This window comes from Martes martes, assembly GCF_963455335.1.
Source record: "Martes martes genome assembly, chromosome: 12".
NCBI lineage: Eukaryota > Metazoa > Chordata > Mammalia > Carnivora > Mustelidae > Martes > Martes martes.
Genome location: NC_137900.1, coordinates 11,086,726 through 11,108,665, shown reverse-complemented (window position 1 = coordinate 11,108,665; position 21,940 = coordinate 11,086,726). Strand labels below are relative to the sequence as shown.

General features: G+C 51.3%; 1 protein-coding gene across 1 annotated transcript in view; it reads left to right on the top strand.

The window, feature by feature from the left end:
- Positions 1-1,712: 1,712 nt before the first annotated feature.
- APBA1 (amyloid beta precursor protein binding family A member 1) overlaps positions 1,713-21,940 on the top strand; it is a gene marked incomplete at its 5' end in the record, with an annotated part of 62,003 nt that continues 41,775 nt past the window's right edge. Inside the window, one exon of the mRNA XM_080820269.1 lies at positions 1,713-2,921. Coding sequence (XP_080676395.1) covers positions 1,713-2,921 — 1,209 coding nt within the window. The remainder of the gene's footprint in view (positions 2,922-21,940) is intronic.

Here is a 21,940-nt window from a genome sequence, read left to right as displayed (position 1 = left end):
ATACTTGCCTCTTCTGTTCAAAGCATTAACCATCCGTCAAAGTCTGAATGGGACCTCACACTTGCTTTTGGAAAACTTCCTTATGCCTCCTCCGAGTCACTGTTCTCAAGGGTTAATGAGGGGAGGCCACAATTTTGCAAAGGAGACTGGGTCTCACTTGTATGAAATGGAACTCTTGACAAGGAGGAGAGCAATTAGGATTGTTCAACTCTAGTAAGCCATAACTTTCTTCCAGTGTGTGCCAGCCAGCAGTGGGGGGGAGGAAGGTGGGTCCACCAAAGAATGGGAGAAAGATGATATTTCTGCTCGAAGGTGAATTTGGAGCTCCAAAATGCCCTCCTTTACTTCTGGGATTGTCCTAGTGCTTGAAGGAAATTGCTCTGCTGTGGGGAGCTGAGTATAGTCTAGTCCATTGCAATAGTAGAGAGTCAATCACATGTCCCTGATCTTCTTGGAATTTTCTGCTAGTAAAGAGTTCACTTCCCATCCATTTTGTTCAGTTGTAATGTGGGCTCTCCAGAAGAACACTGAGAAAAGCCTACACTTGTAGTTGAATCCATTTCCCACAGGTTTCTCGAAATCATGGGAATCCTGCCCATTTTTGTTGTTCTCTACCTCCTCTGTATTTATTCCCATACACCAGACACATTACGCTATAAAGCTATTTTGTGATAACCACTGAGAGAGGTTGAAACCAAGTCCATCTCTAGCTACAAGTTTCTCTGGAAGTGGGTCAAGAGACATACCCATATTTTTAAGAAAGTAGCCATGATTTCCATATATCTAGTACCAGCTATAAATGATAATTCATAGAATCAGAGAATTTTAGGTCCAGGGTGTATGGGGAAGTACACTAGTCAGTGGTTCTTTAAGTGGGTTTGTCAAAACACTGGCCTCTGGGAAAGGGTTTCCTCCTCACACAAGTCTGGGAAACGCCACCTCTCATGTCTTTCCTCTTGAACAGTCACCATGAAAAGTCAGCATTTCGCATAGAGTCTTTTTCCCTGGGTAACAACCCTTAGTCAGTGAGTCTGATCTCATCGTGGAGGTCCAGAAAATTAAGCCACTTGTCCAAGGTGACAGAGCCAGTCACGAAAGCCAAGAACCCTCTGATGGTGGGTAGCCGGCCTCCCAACGGCTGCGTGTTTATATTGACAGCAGGAGCTCAAAACATGGCGAGGTTGTTTTTTTTTTCCCCCTTGAAATTTATTTAGAGAACGGTTTCTAAAGTATCGAGGCTCCTAGTTTAATTTGGAGAGATTTATCCCTTAGCAGATGGAAAATGTGTCAATTAGCCCATTCAATTTAGTAGTACTCTTTATTCATGAGCATCAGAAACGGAACCTGAATCGTAAGCGTGGTGAGGAGAGAACAAAACGCTGGCGAGGCTCTCCGTCTGAGGGGTGGGTTTGGAGAAAGCCAGTAAGCAATTAGACAAGTAGATATGTAATTACAAATTACGATACATGCAGCGAAGAAAATGCACGACGTGCTGTCAGACTGCGTTTAAATTCGCAATCCTGGTTTAAGTGACCCGGATTCAGGAGGGATCGATAGCAGCTGTTTTCTATGGGTTCTCCGGGTGCTCAGCGAGAACGACCGTCTGAAGCCCATTAACAGCCCCTCCCCTTCTTGTCTTCCCAGACGGGTGGAGCAAAATGAGAGCGCACTGAGCCGGCCCAGCCTCGCTCCCAGCCGGCCCGACGCCCACCATGAACCACTTGGAGGGCTCCGCCGAGGCGGAGGTGACCGACGAGGCGGCAGGCGGGGAGGTGAACGAGTCGGTGGAGGCTGACCTGGAGCACCCCGAGGTGGAGGAGGAGCAGCAGCAGCCGCCGCCCCCGCCGCAGCAGCAGCGCTATGCGGGGCGTCCCGGGCGCGGGCGCCCCGTCGAGGACCTCCGCGCCCAGCCCGGGCAGCCGGAGGAGGAGGAGCGCGGGGAGAGCCTGGCGCGCTCGGCCAGCACGGAGAGCGGCTTCCACAACCACACGGACACGGCCGAGGGCGACGTGATCGCCGCGGCCCGCGACGGCTACGACGCGGAGCGCGCGCAGGACCCCGAGGACGAGAGCGCCTACGCCGTGCAGTACCGGCCCGAGGCCGAGGAGTACACGGAGCAGGCGGAGGCCGAGCACGCCGAGGCCACGCACCGCCGCGCCCTGCCCAACCACCTGCACTTCCACTCGCTGGAGCACGAGGAGGCGATGAACGCGGCGTACTCGGGCTACGTGTACACGCACCGGCTGTTCCACCGCGGCGAGGACGAGCCGTACGCCGAGCCCTACGCCGACTACGGGGGCCTGCAGGAGCACGTGTACGAGGAGATCGGGGACGCGCCCGAGCTGGAGGCGCGCGACGGGCTGCGGCTGTACGAGCAGGAGCGCGACGAGGCCGCCGCGTACCGCCAGGAGGCCCTGGGCGCGCGGCTGCACCACTACGACGAGCGCTCGGACGGCGAGTCCGACAGCCCGGAGAAGGAGGCCGAGTTCGCGCCCTACCCGCGCATGGACAGCTACGAGCAGGAGGAGGACATCGACCAGATCGTGGCCGAGGTCAAGCAGAGCATGAGCTCGCAGAGCCTCGACAAGGCGGCCGAGGACATGCCCGAGGCCGAGCAGGACCTGGAGCGCGCCCCCACCCCCGGCGGCGGCCGCCCCGACAGCCCCGGGCAGCAGGCGCCGGCGGGGCAGCAGCGGGCGGTGGGCCCCGCGCCAGGCGAGGCGGGGCAGCGGTACAGCAAGGAGAAAAGGGATGCCATCTCGCTGGCCATCAAGGACATCAAAGAGGCCATCGAGGAGGTGAAAACCAGGACCATCCGTTCGCCTTACACCCCCGACGAGCCCAAAGAGCCCATCTGGGTCATGCGCCAGGACATTAGCCCCACGAGGGACTGTGACGACCAGAGGCCGGTGGATGGAGACGTAAGTAGGCGCGGGTTCGGGCTCTAGCTCCACGTGTGGCCTTGCTCGCCACTGCGAAATGACTCCATGAGATCATGGTCTGTGGGGACGCTAAGAACGTGTCCACCGCGAGCCTCGGAGACAGCTCCTGAGTGGAACACGGGTGGGATGGAGTTCAGGGGTGGAATGCGTTTATCAGCCCCTTAGAGGGTTGGCCGTAATTCACTGCGTCTCAAACTGTGCCCAGAGCGGTTTCCTACTTAGAAGGTCTGGGGTGGGGCCTGAGAATTGGTAATTCATAACGTCAAAGAAAAACCAAGTCGGAATTGTGCATGGAGAGACTTCCTCGGGAACTTTTTGCAAAGGGGGGAAAGGTACTCTTGTAACAGGGGTTGGGCCCTTTGGCAATAGGAGAACCTCTGATTATAGAGTCTGAGGCTGGACAAAAAAGGTCTCTCTTCTAGGGAGGAGTAAACAGGACTAGAAAGAGGGAGGTGTGGGCAAGTGATGGCTGGAATGCCTTGCAGAAGAAGGTGTGTTTTAACCTGAGGCCAGCCGGTTCTCCAGAGGCCGGTCCGGGAGGGGGTGTAGGCTGGCTGAAAGTTCAAGGACCTGGAGGAGGGAGAAAAGTTCTGGTGAAGATGCGTTAGCAGACACTTTGTTCTGACTCCTGCGCATTTCGGTTAATCATCATCAGGCAAAGAAGGTGAATTTGGAGGGTCTGTGTCTGGACTTGTCGTAAGTAAACAAGGCGACACCTGTGAGTCTTCCGTCAGACCTCTGGGGAGGGGATGGTCTTGGCAGGAAGCCATTGCCGGAACACAGAAGGGTAGGGGGAGGTTTCCTTAACCTTCGAGGGTTAATGGAATCACAGGGCTCAGGTGAAGTTCAACACCGTCAGCTAACAGGTTCCCAGGTGGTGCTGATGCTGCTGGCCACAGGACCACAGTTTGGGAACCCCTGCCTTAAAGCAGCCCTTTGATGGACTGGAGCCTCCATGTGGTATCCTTGGAGGATATCAAGGAAATCCTTCTGAGCTTTTCCCTGCCAGGGGTGCTGAGGTTTTTACCCACCCTGGGTCTCACCGTGGCTTTCAGTACGCGCTCAGGGTTCACATCTGGTGGGCCCGCGGCACATTTCTCCCCAAAATACCCACGTGGGGTTTACAACTGCCTTGTGCTTCCTTGAGAAAAGGTACAGAGAGCTATCGCTGCCTCTGCCAACAGTTGATTTTCCATTTTTGGAATACCTAAAGAAATGTGATAACATGGCAAGCTGGGGTGTCACCGTCCATTCGGAATAAATCAAGATGACTCCCCTTCACCCCCACTACCTGGCACTCAGGACTCTCTTTCCGCATTCTCGCTTCTCCATTCTCTTGAATAATTTTTAAGCACTTTCATTTATAATGGGAGTTTGGACTAAAAGAAGGGTTAGGAGGGTCCGTTCGATGTCATTTAATTCTGCTTTCTGTGAATGCACCAGATTATGTCTCAGTATGTCTTTTGGAGGGAGAAGCCATTATTGGAAGTTCTTTGTTCATCCTGCTTATCCGTGAAAGGCCATGCAGGTCGGAGGTATCATTCACCTCCACTTTAAGTAACAGTCAACATTTGCCAGTAGCTAATTAAATCGCTGGCTCCCTTAAGGAGAGGTGGAAAACCAGTGGAGAAAGTGGAGAAAGGCTCTGTCCCCAGCAAGGAGGCAGCACTGGGACAGGGAGGGCAGCGACGCTCTGTGTCTCTCCTCTCGTGTCCAGGATTCATATATGAACAGGTAAAGACAGGTGCGCTCACGTGTCCACTCCTTCCTGACCTCCAGCTGCCTCCAGGTTCCTCCTGGCAAGGAGGGAAATATTGCAGCATTTTGCAAATGTAGTGGAAATTGAGCAGATTTTCAAAAGTAAGGAGCTGGCAAGAGGCCGGGTTCCACAGCCTTTTAGAAACCTGGAAAGCCGTCAGAGAAAAAGTTGCAGGAGCCATAGGTCCAGATGCTGGCTTCCTCTCACCCCACCCCCAGCTTTCTTCCGTGCTCCAGCTCGTTGTCATGACGGACTTCACCCTGTTCCTGCAGCCTCGTGACGAGCCCCTGGCACAACCTGTCTTAGGGCTGGGGGCTGCTTTGATTCATTTGAACGAGGGGACCAACTTAAGCCTCTTGTGCGATGTTTCACTCGAAAGGTAGAATTGAGGACAGGACATCGGGGGATGCTTCAGGAATTCCTGCTGGCGGAAGTTCAGCTTGATGCTGAGAGATGACTGAGGAGGGCTTCCTCGGTTATGAAGAGTTACTACAAAGCAAAACCCAAAACCTGTGCTTTAAAAAATCCCACCCGTCCTTTGGAAGCTGTTTGAGTTTGTGAGTTATATTTCTTCGGTCCTGCCGTGTTCAATAGTAAAGACCTTCATTTGCTACCTCCTGGATGGTATTGTGAGGGGGAAGTGGGCGTCTGTACGTTCGCTGATTTCCATCTCCGCATCAAAAAATATTTCCTCGAGCGCTCTTTCTGTGTGTGATGGTGTAGAAAATGAAAAAGCGGGGCTGATGTGTGGTCCGAAGTTTGCCTGGAAGGTTCCTGTTAAAAATACAAATGACTGCCTCTCCTTTCCAAATTAGAATGCCCAAGGTGGGGCCCAGGGATCCTTTTTTGTTTGTTTTGTCAATTCTCCCTGTGAGTCTTCAGCATATAAAAGCTAAGAGCCACCGATTCACAGGGGGAAAAAATTATATCATCAGGACAGTTTGGATTTGAGACTTGACTACATCTTTTATTAGCACAGGTCTGGGTTTAGCAAGGTGGACTGTCTTTCCTTGGTCATGGTCCTGGACGAGTAGCCTTGGAATGCATTTTCAGATGGTGTGAGCACATGATGGCTCAGTTGGTTAAGCATTCACCTCTTGATTTCAGCTCAGGTGTCGACCTCAGGGTGGTGAGTTCGAGCCCCACATCAGGCTCCAAGCTTAGCATGGGGTCTGCTTAAGATCCTATCCCTCCGCCCCTCCCTGCCCCGCTCAAGTTTTCTCTCTCCTTCTCAAAAGGAAAAAAAAAAAAAAGAAAAGAAAAACCCACTCAAGAACAACAACAAAAATGGCACAGTGAGAAGCTACAGTGAGCGTGTAGAAGGAGATTAAAGAACACCTGCGCTACCACTAGCCAGTGATAACTGCTGATTGCTACACCTGCTTTTAAGGCCCCTCCTCATTTCCTCAGAACTCCAGCATTTTGCTCTTCCCTGGGAGAAAACTGGCATTTGTTTCTGGGCGAATGTGAAGGGAGGACTGCTCGTTAGCCAGAACTCGGGCATACGCTAGAGGCTCAGCACCGATCGAAAATGACTGGTTTTTGAAAACGGTAACAACCTGTCAAGGCTTTGCTCCTTCTCAACATTTCTCTATTCCGAACGTATCTGAAAACTACCTCCCAACCCCCTCCTGGAAAAATACCATTAAGGAGTGACTAGTTCTGAAAAGTTTCATAGCCTACCACACTCTCTTTAGGCAACAGAGAGCCTTTCTGAGTGGAGAACAGGGGCCTGGTGGGATCCCAGAAGGGAGGCAGGAGCAAGTTCACGGTGGCGGTTGGAGGGTTTTGGCTTTTTTGAGCACTGTGTTGTGCACCTTGAAATGGTGTTTGTCTCTGTTCTCCCTTAAAACTACCCTGAAATAACAATAAAATAATAAAAGCGTGTGAAGCCACAGCACTGAGAGACAGCAGGAGAGAACAGCTGAAGAGAACAGCACAGTTTGGAACACCAGTGTGGGGACTGGCTGCCGCAGAGAGGGGTGCTTCCCAGCATGGCCAGTTGGCCTCTTCCTTCAAGCATGGGGAGGACGGGATTGCCCTCCCCCATCCCCTGGAAGCTAGGCATGGCCCCTGAAATGGGAGTGACGACATGTGATGCTGCTGCTGGGCGGGGACACCTCAGAGCAGGCTTCTCCCCCTGAAGACCCGTGCTAAGATGGCGGCGTCATGAGACCGCCGAGCCTCTATCCGCACAGGTCCCAAGGGACCTTGATGAGCAGGGCTCTCTGATGGGGACATGAAGCATGAGAGGGGGATCTACTTCTGTTGTTTTCAGCCGTGGGGATTTGGAGTGGTTGTTACCACAGTCCGGCCTGGTCGATTCTGACTAATAACGCTGATGAGGTTTGTGTTGGTGTGCCGCGTGTCTGTGGGGTGGTGCGCCATGGACTCCCGGAGAAAGGCTCAGGAACCTGAGATACCACATACCTCAGCCAGAGGGAGTCTGGCTGCAAAAAAACAGAAGGTGGTTTGAAAGTCTGTCACCAGAGACACTGGATTCCTTCACCAGCCCGGGCCCTGCGTTACCTCTTCCCCTCAGCCCCACAGAAGGTAGGAGATTGGCTGTAAGGGAGGGGACACTAGCCACAGCTGAAAACGGGAGTGAGACACCTTATGGAACAGGGTCCCACACCCCAGTGAGGCTCCGAGAATACCACAGAATTCTTAACTGTCAAGCTTGGGAAACCTGCTCCCTTCCCCCGGGCTCCATGTGGGAGGTCGGGGGAGTCCTCTCCGAGGAAACAGACCCAAGAGCAGATACGTACAGTTGCTCACGTCTAGGGGCTTCCAGACCCAAGCTGGGGCTCCCCCTGATCCCTCCGCAGTGAAGGTTCCTGCCTCCCGTGAAGCTTCCACGGGGCTTTTTGGGGACCCCCCTGTCCGGTATGAGTGGACCCCCAAGGATCCCCACACACCTGAAGAACCTCCCTAACATGAACAGCGAAGACACAGAACGAGGGAAAGAGGAACCTGAGGAAACAAAGGCAGTGCTCCGAGCACGAGGAAGCAGTGAAACACTTCGTATCCTCAGAGAGGAGAAGACAAGGGAGCCATCAAATTGGCCACACATCTCCCCCCCCCCAATTTTTTAACTAGAAAATGTGACAGCACAACTTGAAAGTGTTTTTAATCTTTCAGCAGGAAGGAAATGAGTTGAGGGAATCTTTAAGAAAGGAGAACAGCGAAGGCAAAAGGATGAAAAGGAAGTAGGAACGCAGATAAAATGGAAAAATTGTGAAAGACTGTTTCCTGGCACCAAAAGACAGGAGAATTACCTGGTGCAGAATTCCCCTGGGTGCCTGGAACCATGAAGTAAAAAAGGCCCCCAGAAATTTTAGTACAGACGGGAGGAAGAGAGGAGCCTGCAGGCTTGCCGAGAGGTAGAAACGGGTCACACATGATCAGGAATCCCGGCGGTGTTGGTCTTGTCAAGAACTGCAGTGGAAACTGGGACGTCTGGTTTCCAGTTGAGGGCGAAGGTGGAATCAAGATGTTTTCAGATACACGGGGTCCCAGGAACGTCCCTCCCGTGCACCTTTTCTCAGGGAGCTGCTAGAGGATTGCTCCCCCAAAATGGGAGCATAAATCGGGAAAGAAGATTTCCTCTGGGAAATAGGGGATCCCCCACAGGAGAGAGAGACACCCCGAGAGTGGTGGGGAAGGCGATCCCAGGTGACAGCAGTGTGGAGGGACAGGGCATCCGCCCGTCCAGTGTGGACCAGAGCCTGGACGGTTTCCAGACAGGTTGGAAGTGAGAGATTTCCTCGTATATTTGTACCGAGAGGAATCTTCGATTGTTTTAGCAGAGTTCGGCATAAATTATTGATCAGGGCACAGAAAACTAAGCAAATAGAGAAACAGTACAGTTATTTGCCTCACTCAAACAATCGTTGCCTGGGCAGGAAATGCGGTCATACGAGGCCTGCGACTCAGCAGGGAGGAGCACAGGCGCCGTCCTCAGAATGCAAACACCTGAACACCGATGAACCAAAAAATACGGTATTGAAAGGATAAGGGAAGGTATAATATAAAAGAGGTAAATCCTAGTCTTTATTTTATTTAATTTTCTTAGAATTTTAAAAGATTTAGAGAGAGAGGAAGTGTGCGAAGGGGAGGGGGAGGGGGAGATAATCTCAAGCTGGCCCCAAGCTGATCTCACAAGGAGCCTCGCGCAGGGCTTGATCTCACGGACCTGAGGTCACGATCTGAGCCAAAACCAAGAGTCGGCCGCTTCACCGAGTGTGCCACCCAGGCGCCCCTGAACCCTGGTCTTTTAGAGACGCTAAGAAATAATAGCTAAACTTGAAAAGCCAAGGTGAGGCCGCGGGAACACACGGCTTATGAATGTGGAAGTAAATACCAGAAGGGACGCTAAAAGACTTGGCCACGAGACCATGGAGGGAGGAGGAGGGAGACGAACTTGAGTTTTTGCCAAAAGCTTGACTTTTCTGACAGTATTCATGTGTTTCTTTGCCTTAACTTAAAACTAGAAGAGATTGGTATCGCTCAGAGATCATCCACTCATTCTTACTGTCTGTTTTCTTTAAGAAAGAGAAGGTAACACCTCTGGGTATTATGTGCATGATCTATAGAAAATGACCGGCTCGCATGGGAAGATGTGTGTTGTGAGGTTCTCATTGTACCTCTGTGCTGTGCTCGTGTGTGTACTAAGCATGCACACTTCTGTTTGGCTTACGTCACACACAGAAGAGTAAAGAAGGAAAAAGTAGGTCAAGGCGGAGGCTGTCTGATTTAAGGTTGAAGAACTCTAATTGGTATGTGGATTTGCATCCGACGATGAAAAACTTGAAGAGCTCCCGATCTGTGGTCTTGGCACTGGGCTTAGGGTCTGGAAGCCACCGAAGGTGTATGGAAAGGAGGGCAGCAGGCGTACTAACCCACAGGGGGAAGGATGCTCGCTGGCCGGGCTGACTCCTCGGGTTTGTATGCTTAGAGAGGTTAATGGGTTTGGGTTTTTTTTTTTTTTAAGATTTTATTAACTTATTTATTGGAGTGGGGCAGGAGCAGGAGGTGAGGGAGAGAGGGAATCCTGAGTGGACGCTGGACACTGAGCACAGACCTGGACGCGGGGCTTGAACTCAGGACCCCAAGATCATGACCTGAGCTGAAATCAAGAGTTGGTTGCTTAACCGACTGAGTCACCCAGGCGCCCCACGGGTAATGGTTTCTATCTTAAAAATGAAATGTGTTCAAGATGCCTTCCTTTCCCAGAGTGCGTCCCATGGCCCATCCTGAAACGTAGGGTCAGCCGCAATTTATCCTTTCCCGGCCAATGGGGAGTGATGCTCTAAATACTAGTACTTAGTTGTCAGTAACAAAAAGGGGAGTCATTTTTCCATGACCAGGGAGGGTCCGGATCTGATCAGGGTAATTTTTTGGGAAGGTGTAATAATGATCTTACTATTACAACATTGCGTTGACCTTGAAATCCCTTTTGGAGAGCAAATAATTCATTTCAATTGTGAAAAAAAAAAGGAGATAGAAGAGTGTGTGCTTTTGCTCTCTCCCCCTGGATTTGAAGCATTATCTTTGATTATTTAACTCCCTTTTAGAGTGGACCCAGGGAGGCCTTGTTTGCAGGGCTGAGGGGGTGTCTCCCACTGACCTCCGACCAGAGCTGTGTTGGAATCACAGAGGCAAACTTGTCCCGTGATCCGCACAGCAGAAGGCAAGGTCTCCGATTGGACCTTGTGCTCCGTGGAATGAAAGTAAGTGATGGGAGGATTGATTTTTTTTTTTCTTAACCCCCAGGCTCCAATCTTTTTCTCTTCACCTGACACCACTCCCGGGAGGAATCTTCCTCAACTTCTTAATGGATTGTCTTACTCGTCCGGGCATATGTGAAGCTGCCGCTAAAATAGGGAAAAGCACCGAGGAAGGAAAAGAATGACTTAGCCAGAGGGAAATTGGTTGTCACTTCCCAGATAGAAATGCAGCACACAGGGCTGCGGTCCATGTGTCCGACATGATCGCTTAATAAATTGAGGCTCAGGAAACTTCCCAGGAGTCTTTAGAAAAATTGTCGGCTCCCCCAGCTGAGCACTCTCGATATTTTCTGATAAGCAGGTTGGGGCTGCAGAGGGGAGGACGGAAAGGTGCAGGAGAGGAACAGATACATCGTAGATAATTGAATTCTGTTGTAACCCAATTAAACCCCGGGCTCATGTAGTCGTGGGGAATTATGAAATGTGGTTTATCTATAGACGTGATCGTCTTTGAAATGAGACCTGCTCCCATTACAGGGGTAACTGGCTACATGTTCTTAATACGGAATGGAGTCTCTCAACCCACTTTCTGTGGAACACAATTTTCACTGGCCGCTTTCTTGATCGTAGCCATCGAGAGGATGTCAGAAAAACAGGCACTTGGCTGCCTGCTGGGCGTGCCTTGTTGACGACTTGAGCTGATCAGACCCTGCCAGTGGGACACCAAAAACCAAACAAGGCTAGAAATGGATCCAAAGAGACTCGGAGCCGGGCTGGACATTTGGGCCTCAGTTTCCCAGACAAAATAGGTGAATATGTCTGGGTCATGTGACCCAGGAGCCTCAGCCCGCCTTTCACAGTCATTGACAAATGTCACAGAGCTTTAGGGGGCAAACCAGCCTAGACATCTAATTCTCTTCATCTTGGGCAAAGACAGAGAGGTTCCCCCCATGAAGTAATTCCTTAGTGTAAATTCCAGGCCTGACCAGACAGACCCCGCTGGACTGAGACAGATGACTCCTTTGGCGAGTAAGGATTCCCATCCCCCATCGCCCGGGCTCACTTTACCCGCTGGCCTTGCATTTACAAATTCCAGATCTACTTCTCTTTACCCAAGCTTGTCCCCATGCCACATCCCTTACCACACAGGCTCTCGCTTCTGCCCAGATCACAGTCCCGTTCAGTAGAACCGAGGCCCCACTCTCTACACAGATGAGTCCCAAGATTCTGATGAAAATCTCTGGAGGTTGGGTCTTGGCATCAGTACTTAGGAGGCCCGGTCGAAACTGGTAACCAGACAGAGTGCAGAGTACATTTTAACATGGAATTCTTTACTGTCTTATTTCCCCCTTGTCTTGCTGGCGTTGGCCTGTTGCCTCTCTCAATCACCATCAGCCACTGAAGGCACCGTGTCATACCCTCTGGTATCGGAGCACGTCACACACATGCGGAATCCCCTGGAAGTGTTTGTTATGTGTAAATCTTTGACCTGCTGCGGCGACCTTGAGTTGGTCATTTGCTTTCCTCCTCATCAGCACAGTGAACTCAATTGATTCTGCAGAGGGACCTCGAGAGAACGTGGTTTTGCAGACATGGAGTCCTCTGCAGAAATGTGAAGTGAGGTCCCAAGTACGGTGCCTTTGCTGCCGTCCTAGATCAGAGCTCACTAAGCATTTAGGACTGGCCTTTGGCAGACTGTGAGCTGGAGGGAGCCGGCCGCAGCAGCCCTTCTCCTTCACCATGTCTGGGATGGCCCACCCCTTTGCTTTCCTGCCATGCTAATCCCTACAAGAGCCCTCCCGGTGATCCAAGGTCTCCGCTTCCCCCCACGGTGCAGTGCTGTCCCCCTTGTTTCTCCAGTTCACTGGACTGCTGCTTAACAATAATGGCAACATCCGCCACCCCCTTCGGATAACATTTGCCTTTTACTGGCGACCCCCATTCCAGAGACGGATCAGAGAAAGCATTTTGAGACGGGAAGACAGTTGAGCACTAACACTCCTTAGAAACCAGCCACTCTCCTGCCAAGAAGGAAATAATGCCCAAATCCTGGGATGTGGAGTCTCGACGTTAACAGCTGTCCTGATCATGTGCACTTTTGTGCCTTTTTTTTCTTTAATTCTCAGAAAGATGCTGTAGTGAGGGTGGAGAGACGCTCTGGCCTCACATCCTCCCTGTCCTCTCTCTCTCACTCCCCCCCACCCCCCCCCCGCCTTGAAATCAGCATCAGCCTTCATGGATTTTTTTTTTTCTTTAACTGTTGCTAAGAAACTATTGACCAAGGTCAAGTGCACATGCTAATTCATTAAGACTTGTTAGCGGCTTCTTATCCTGTTGACCTTGTGGTTGTCTTGTCAAGCTTAACAAGGGCAAGCGAAAGAACTGGTCCGTTGCTGAAGGAGTCTGTATTCCTGAAGGGTTCCTTGTAAGGTGTATTTGGAACTAAGGTTTCCTTCTGCCTGTCCTCACCTTCTCGGGGAGTTCTGGCCAGCAGTAATTTTTCCGGATCTAAATAACAAGGGGTGGAGTTGAAATGGGATCTCAAGTCAGGTGGACAGACTTTAGGATGAACATATGTTCTGTGGGGGCCTGGTCTCCCCCAAGCAGATAAATCCCTGGCTGGAAGCAGTGTCGTCTTGGTGTGCGGGGAAGGGAGAAGTGATGGGGAGGGATGGGGGAACATTGTGCTGACGAGTTCCCTCAATTCTGTCCCCATTTGTGTCCTAGAAAGCACTAGACTCGAAGCCTCCTTATCTCAGAGCGTCCTCCTGGCCTGCCGTGGAAAGGATTCATCCCAGTGTTGGCCGCTAAAGCCAACTTTGTTCTTTTATGTGTTCAAAAAAAGGGGGGCTGGCAGACCTTCCAGGTCCACATCCCAGAGACTCATCCAGAAATATAACCTTCGAATGCAGGATCTGCTGACGTGAGAGCAAAAAGGGGCCCCAGCATGGTTCCCCGAGCAGGCCTCAGAGAGCAAGAGGAAACTTTCAGTGGGTGACGTCAAAGGAATAAACGTGTTCCCAATCGTCTTCCACGCACCGGGCCACAAAATGATTGGGTTGAGTTGTTACAGCTGTTCCCTTGCTCACAATTCCGGGTTTCATTAAGCACCAGCTACATACAGGACATCGTCTGTGAATAAGAAATCGGGCCTGGCCGCAAACCGACGCTATTCTGCATTTTGTTAGCAAACCAGAATGAGCTGCGGGCGCTGGCCCCCGTCGCAGACTGACACTCTGACTCATGATTTCTCATCTGCTCGTTTAGTAAATATTTTTAAGTTCCTCCTAGGGGTCAGGTGCTGAACAAGACGCCAGGGGCCTAGCAGCAACTGAAACACACGCTCTGCCTGGAACAGACAGACCCTGTCCGTGTGGAGTGTGGGATCTACTCGGGGCTCGTCCTCTGCTGAGCCCTCAGCCGGGCCTCCAAGCCTCCTCTGCTCCTGGGGCTTTCCTCTGAAGGCCCGTGGAGTGTCTCAGCCATCCACTGCTGACGGACAAACTGCCCCAAAGCAGTGGCAGAAAACGAGCCACGGTGATGATCTCCAGTGTCTGTGGTCAGGACGCTGGCGTGGCTTGGCTGGGCCTTGGCCGTGGGGTCTCTCAGACGCTGCAGTCAACGGTTAGTGGCCTGTGGTAACCTCCAGCCTGTACTGGGGAGAGAGCTGTTCCCAAGGTCATTCGCTTGTTGGCAGGCTTCAGGTCCTCGTGGGCTGGGGGACCAAGGCCCCGTTCCCAGCTGACCGCTGGCCCGAGGCGTCCGGGATCTCTGCCGCGTGGGTGCTCTGCTACGGGCTGCTTGTGTGATGAAGCGGGCAAGGTCAGAAGGCCACTGAGGCTGACGGCAAAGGTGTTTGTCACAGGCTTTTGTAAGACAGTCACAGAGGGACAGCCTGTCACCTTTGCTGCATTTTATCGCTTGGACTAAGGCCCTAGCCAGTGCTCCCTGTCCAGGGAGGGGATTACACAGGGTCTGAACACCAGAAGGCAGGGCTCCCGGGTCTCTCGGAGAAGCCAGCCCACCACATTGTGGGTCCGTCCTGGGCCAGCGAAGGGCTGGTGAGCTTCAAGCCTGAAGACGCAGCAGTTGCTGGCTGGTCTGTCCCCAACTGACCTGGTCAGCCCTTCCCACCTCCTCGGCCATCTCTGTTTTGTTGTCTGGCTGAGAATAGGCAGATCGAGCGATCCTGAAGGGACTGGCCGAGTGTGAAGCCGACGTGGTGTGAAGAGGCCTGGGTGTGCGGGACGGATCGTCCGGAAGGAACGAGCATGCCCAAGTGGGTTCTTCATAAGCAGAGGACTGTCACTGTGGTCCCGAGGGTCTGCCAGGGTCAGAAGAGCTTGTTATAAAGACTCCTTCATAAGTCAGGGCAGAGCTTTCATCCAGGGTCCTGATGCTCCCCGTGGATTTTGGGTTGGGGGTGACCCAGGGCCATCGGGCATGTTGCCTTCCCGCCCAGCAGCATCATGCGGGGCTCTGGGTCCTCTCCAGCTGACCCAGTGTGTCGTACGGATCTATCATTTTTCTATAGGCCGCGACGCAGGGGAGGCTGAGAGGCACAGAACTGAAAGGTCTCGCTGGCTAAGAGACCCACGCGGGAGAGAACGGCCCCGGAGGCCGGCTGTCATCGGGCGCCTGGACTTCTCGCTCAGGGGTGGAGTGTGGATCCGATGCTTTGTGCGCCCATCTCAGCCCCCACTGTGCTGTGGCTGGTCTCCATGGCAGGTGTCATCCATTATTGACGAGGAATGGAGAAGGCAGTGGTGAATAATTAAGCAGGTCTCCGGTGCTGATTGAACACGGAAGGGAAGGGAAGAATTCTGAATTCTGTTGTGCCAACAGGACACTAGGTGTAGACGCCTTCTGTAACTTTCCAGAAGGCCTAGCGGATGCCTCCGTGGTTTATCTGATGTTAAGTCTCATGTGTGGTTCTCTGGTTAATAACCGAACGTATTCTAAGCGTCCCACAGCAGCAGGGAAGACTCTGAGGGCTGCCGCCTGACCTCGGGGTTCATGACTCCAAACCAAAGCCATTTTTAAGAGTGACGGTGGGACCCCTGGGGCTAATAATACATTATATGTTAATAAAAAAATTAAAAAATTAAAAGAAAAAGAGTGACAGTGGGAAAAATGGCTTCTCCCATAAGTTGGGGAGAGTCCGAAGGTAGGGAGAGTTCAGTCTGGACTTGAGACTCAATATGTAGAGAATTTCTATCTTCTAAATACTTAATAGGAAGAAGGAATTATTGGAGAGCCAGCCAGACCGTCTGCTCCCCCGCTCACCGTTTTGCAGGGGGCTCCCTTGAAGGGGGACCCACAGCGACAGGAAGTGCATCACACTGACCCAGATGATAGGAGGGGCAGGCCGACCTTCCTCTCCTCTGCCGAGGGCCCATGGTTATGTTCCAGCCCCTGAGCCCAGTTTGGGATCACGTGTTGGTTTGGGTCAAACCACGATGGCTCTGGGGACAGATTTCATTTTTGTGTTTGTATGACTCACCTGCCATCTCCCCATTACTCAGAGCGCAGTGCAAGGACATTGGAGGCACTCGGCAACCCCAAAGAGTGGCGAGGGTCCGCTCCCAGGGTCCCGACCCCCAGAAGCACGGGCTCTGCGTGGCCACCGTGTTCCCTAAACTCGCAGCCCGGGCCCAGGGGCGTTCTGACACAGGCTGGGAGACACCCCCTTTCCCCAGCCTCCACCCCTTCTTTGCACATGAGCTGGATGCTTTTTCACAGGTTCTATAAACGCAGCAGAGTTTAGAGCGTGTGAAAGTTTCTGGTTGCACTTCAGAACCGAGTTTATGTTCCCCAGAAATAGTAGGCGTCGCTGCCAGAAGGGGTAGGCCGGCCCCTTCTCCCAAACGTCAGGTGATGGGACTCGACCAGTGACGCACGACTGCCGGGGCCCTTCAGACACCAAGGGGTTAACGCAGATGACTCGAACACCCCGGGAGGTGGTCCTCTCTCCTGTTACAAGTTGCATTATTGACTCAGGGCATCGGATGCCACTGGAAACAATCCACCAGCCTGGCCCTGAGGTCAGCAGTTAGCCTCAGCTCACAGGTGGATGCACCAGGGCTGGTCCTGCTCCCCAAGCAGCCCCCGGAAAGATGGAGAATTTTTGGATGTACCAGTTTGAGTGTCACGAAGAAGAGGTAGGTGGCTCCGAGGGCTTCAGAATGGCCTCTGCCCCTTCGCTCCCGGTCTTCCTCTCCCGGGGCTGTCAGCCTGTAAATCTTCGGCACATTCCTCCCTCCTAGGAATGTGGGAATGGAGCAGGAGGGATGTGGGGAGAGTGGGCATTACCCAGGGTGGGAGCAAACGTAGCCGGGATTGCCTGTTGCTTGGAAGCTCAAGAGAGAGGAGGCCACTCAATCAGGTAGAAGGACGCTGGGCTCTTCGCTTTCTCTCCATCAGCGTCGTGGTGTCGGGGCTCCTTAGTTTCCAGTTCCGTTCTCCGTGTTGTGTCTCTTGCTTCCAACATGCTGATGACAATGAGTGAGCTTGGTGCCTTGCACATCAGGAATGGCTTTGCTAGGTGAGGGAATGGGCACCGCGCACCCTGTCCGGGGCCGGCACACAGTAGGCCTTCTGTGAGTGGCACTGGGATCATTCTTAGTAGGTAATGAATCGTTAGAGCAGACCGTGTGCTCTTAGCTGCATCTCTTACAGAAACTAAAAGGGACTGTGGTTTTTTCCTCTTATGGAACTCAGGTCTGGACATCTGGGAGAGGTAGTGCAGGACCCCCGGTGGGGAGATGAGACACAGACTCCTGCATTTCTCCATTACACAGTGTCCTGCCTTTCAAACACAGGGAGGCCCTTTCAAGGGTTAAGAGATAACCTGTGTTTCCAGATCAGCTTTATCAGCTGGTAAGTGAGCTCCGCTGACAACAATGACTGGTTAATAGTTAACTTAGCTTTTTTCCTAATCATCTGAGCTCGTGGCTTCAGAGCTTAGGGCCCTTTGGATGGTCCGAAAGTGAATTATTTGTGGACAGTGAGAGCCCCTCTGTGTGAAGAGACTGCCCCAGTGCAAGGCTGTCTGGGGCTCGAGCTGGTCCAGGTCGTGCCATCACTGCGGTGGCAACATGGGGACTCGGGGTTGGGAGGACCCCCCCTTCCTCAGGGGGAAGACAGAGAGGGAAAATGGTTAGAATATTTGAACCAACAGTTATCTCAAAATGTTCGGTTGGTATTCATTGAATCCATTATAAATGTGTATATAAAACACTTCATTAGGCCCAGGCTATTATCATTTTAATGACATAATTATGTTCCTACAATGTCTATACTAACTTTCCTACTTCACCACATTAAGGAAACAGAAATGTGCATTGATAATATAGTTTGAATTGAGAGTGAGTAATTACGGATTTCTTAACCCGTTTCAATTTTCAGAAGCACAAATATATCTTGCAGCAAGAAAAACTTAATCACATATTTGTCTCTTTTTTTATCACTCTAACATGGAATAGGGTTAATTTAAAACGACTTAGTAAGGAAAACAGTGTGCATTTATTTGAGAAAAGGGGCTAAAGCTGGATAAACCCAAGATGCATAGTGGAAAAGCTCTTCAGGGATGCTGGAACGAGAGAAGTCCCACACGGGTCCCACACGGGTCCCGAAACAGAAGTTTTGCCAGAAGGAACAGAGTAGGTACCGTAGCCCATCGCAGGTAACCACACCTTTGAAATTCGGTATAGAACCAGAATGTTCGGGCTCATAAGGCATTGAATGACCAAGTGTTTGGTGACAGTCTGTATGAAATGCCACCTCTGAGATCCCTTGTTCTCGCTGGGTCCACATTACTGTTCTGATCGCATGAGGATGCATGATGAGCAAGTGATGTCTGACCGGGAGGGAGTCAGACCATGACCAGGAGTCCGTGATCTGCACGTGGGGACCGAAATCCACGTGAGCACGTCTGGGCAATGCTCCAGGGGTTTAGAACTGACTCTGTGTATAAACATACTTTTTTTCCCTTTCTCTTTGGGTACAAAAGACTGATGATGTCCATGTATCCTTCCATATGCTCAACACATTTATTAAACCCCTGTTGTATATTTTATGGAGAACCTGTATTAAGCACTTGAAGAAGAAAAAGTTCATGAATCACACATCCTGCCTTCATAGTGCTTATTGGAGTATGGTAGGGGCACCTGATGGCTCAGTGGGTTAAGCGGTTGCCTTCGGCTCAGGTCATGATCTTGGGGTTCTGGGATCGAGTCCCACATCAGGCTCTCTGCTCAGCGGAAAGTCTGCCCCTCCTCCCAGATCCCCAGATCATGTAGACCCATGCATGTTCTCTCTCTCTGTCCCAAAATCTTTTAAAAAACAAAGAATTGCAATCAAACTATCCTATAGTATTTATATTTTAATAAAACCTAAAGGAGGAAATGATGTACAGAAGAACGGCACCAATAGAACCCAAGCAAGTCTCATGGGAGAGGGCTTCCGCTCACCCCAGAGACTAGGAAAGATTCCACGAAAGAAGTAACACTGGAAATGAGCCTTTGGAGACTGGTGGACATGTGGGCTTCAGACGAGGGCATGAACAAAGGTTTTGCCCAGAAATGCTCAGGTTAGATACAAGAGGCAGAAAACAGCTCAGTTTGGCTTGATGGTAGAGGAGAACTGGGAGGGGAAAATAGCTAAGAAGTTAGGCCAAACCTTGGAGCGCTTAGGTACAGAGTCTAGAATTATTTCTTCTTCTTTTTCGTCGTCGTCTTCTCTGTCTTCTCTTCCATCTTCTGTCTTCCTTCTTCCGTCGTCATCGTCATCATCGTCGTCGTCGTTGTCTTCTTCTTCTTCTTCTTCTAATTTTACTTGCTTGGAGCGCCTGGGTGGCTCAGTCGGTTAAGCCTCTGTCTTCGGCTCAGGTCATGATCCCAGGGTCCTGGGATCGAGCCCTGCATCAGGCTCCCTGCTCAGTGGGGAGCCTGCTTCTTCCTCTCCTCCCTGCTCATGCTCTCTCTCACTACCTCTCTCTCTCTCTTTTTTTTTTTTTTTTAAAGATTTTGCTTGTTTATATAGAGAGAGGAAAAGAGCACTCATGAACAGGAAAGGGGCAGAAGGAGAGGAGAGAGAGAGAATCTCAAGCAGACTCCACACTGGGCGCAGGGGCTGATGTAGGGCTCAATCCCATGATCCTGAGATCGTGACCTGAACTGAAATCAAGAATTGGACATTTAACATGCTGAGCCACCCGGGCGTCCCTAGGATTTATTTTAAACGTAAGCAGGAACCACTACAGTTTTTTAATTGAGGAGTAACTTGCTCAGAGCTTGTTACAATGTATTTTAAAATGAGAGTCATGGGCCTGGGTGGCTCAGTCATTTAAGCGTCTGCCTTCGGCTCGGGTCATGATCCCAAGGTCCGCAGATCGAGCCCCATATCGGGTTCTCTGCTCAGCAGGGAACCTGCTTCTCCCTCTCCCTCTGTAGCTCCCCCTGCTTATGCTCTCTTGCACTCTCTCTCTCTCTAATAAATAAATAAAATCTTTTTAAAAAATGAGAGTCATTTCAATACAAAAAAAAATGAGAGTCAGTAGGTACTTAGTGAAAAAGTGTCTGATTATCTTAGTTTGGGTTGCAGCATAAGAAGGATACCATAGGGTGGGGGGCTTACACAACAGAAATGTACTCCTCACAGTTCTGGAACCTGGGAAGTCTGAAAGCGGGGTGCCAGCACCGCCAGCTCCTGGTGTAGACCCAACCCCCTCCCGGTTTGCAGATGGCACTCTTCTTGCCTCATTCTCACACGGTGGAGAACAGAGAGAAGCAGCAGGCTCTCTTGTGTCTCTTCTTGAAAGGGCACTAATCACGTCAGGAGAGCTCTACCCTCCGACGTAATTACCTCCCACAGGCCCCATCTCCTCATACTGTCCTCCTGGAGACTAGAGTTTGATGTGTGAATTTGAGGGGGACACGGTTAATTACTAAATAATTCAGTCCCAGATAGATGTGGTAAAACCGTGTCATTCTTAAAGGATTATTTTCTCCTACCCTTCATTGTGAAACTTTTGTCACTGAGTTTCCTTGGAGGAAAGGATCAGCACGTGCTGGGACTTGTCAAGGTCATAGCCAGAGCCGGCCAGAGCCTTTCATCGAGGTCGTCACAGTAGAGGATCTTGGTGTGTGGTGGTTGTGCACAGGCTGTGTTGCAAATTCACGCTTGCCTATGCACCTGATTCTGTTTTGTAACCTCATCACCAGAGTAGCATCACTCTCAGTCCTCATATTTCAAAATACTCTCCCATTCTCGGATGGGAGACAGCGGGCATGCCAGAAACGCGCACGGTCGTCGTACATAGCCCCGGCCGTGGCCAGGAATGAGCTCTTCTTACCAATACACCACTAAGAGTCTTGGGGCTTATAAATTAATTTAGAGTCTTTATAGCAAGGTTTTAGAGAGTCTTCTGTGTGCTTTTTAATTGTATCCCTGAGTAAAATTTTAGTAAGGAAAGAAGCAGGAAGATGAGATGAGGAAGCCATCCCCGTGGGTACGTGTTGTCCTTGTGAACTCTCCCCAGTGGCCTGAAATCGTTGTTGCTGTTGGAATCTTCAAAGACTCTCGTGAAATGCTGGTGGGAGGCTTTGTGCGTACCCAGGCGCTGAGTTGACGCCCCATGTGCGTCGTCCCCAATCGGTCCCCACGCCAGCCCCGGTGGTGGGTGGTGACTGTTGTCCTCAATTCTCGGGAGGATCCGAGATGATGAGTAACTGGCCAGAGTCAGAGCTGGGAGCGGGAGAGCAGAACTGAGACGCTGGTCGTCCAGATGCCGGGGCTGGAGGGCTGCAGCAGCTCACTGTCACCTTGAGAGCTTTACTTGTCCGGCCACACTCTAAACTTAAAATACCCCAGCCCTTTTCAAAGGAGCAATGGAGCTTGTATTCCCTGAAACCACATGGCACTTTTGGAAATGGACCCTAGTACTAGAAAGCCAGATCATGGTGGATTTGAAGACCAGATCCTGTATCTTAGGAGCTGAGTGAGTTTTTATGTCCGCCAACCAACAAGCTTTTCTCCAGGGTCTCCCGAGTCCCCAGTACTGGGGCAGGAATGGCATCTGTGTTCACTAGCCTGGAGGCCTCCCCGCCCAGCCTCCGCAGGTCGCCTCTCCTCCCTGCTGTTCCTAGGATCCTGCTCATGCCTCTCAGGGCACCTGTTGTGTCCCACTGTAATCATGCAGGCAGGGTTGTTCGAAGGAATCCTGCAGAAGTAAACCTTCTAAAATTAATCCACTGGGATGCCTGGGTGGCTCAGTCGGTTGGGCGGCTGCCTTCAGCTCGGGTCATGATCCCTGCGTCCTCTGCCTCTGCCTGCCACTCTGCCTGCCTGTATTCTCTGTCTCTCTGACAAATAAATAAATAAAATCTTTTTTAAAAAAAATAAATAAATTAATCCACTTAAGATGAGGACCAGAAAGGGGAGGAAGGAGGGGATTTGGTTAGAACCTTATCTTGCAAAACAGTATTAAAAATTACAAACATAAGCTTAGT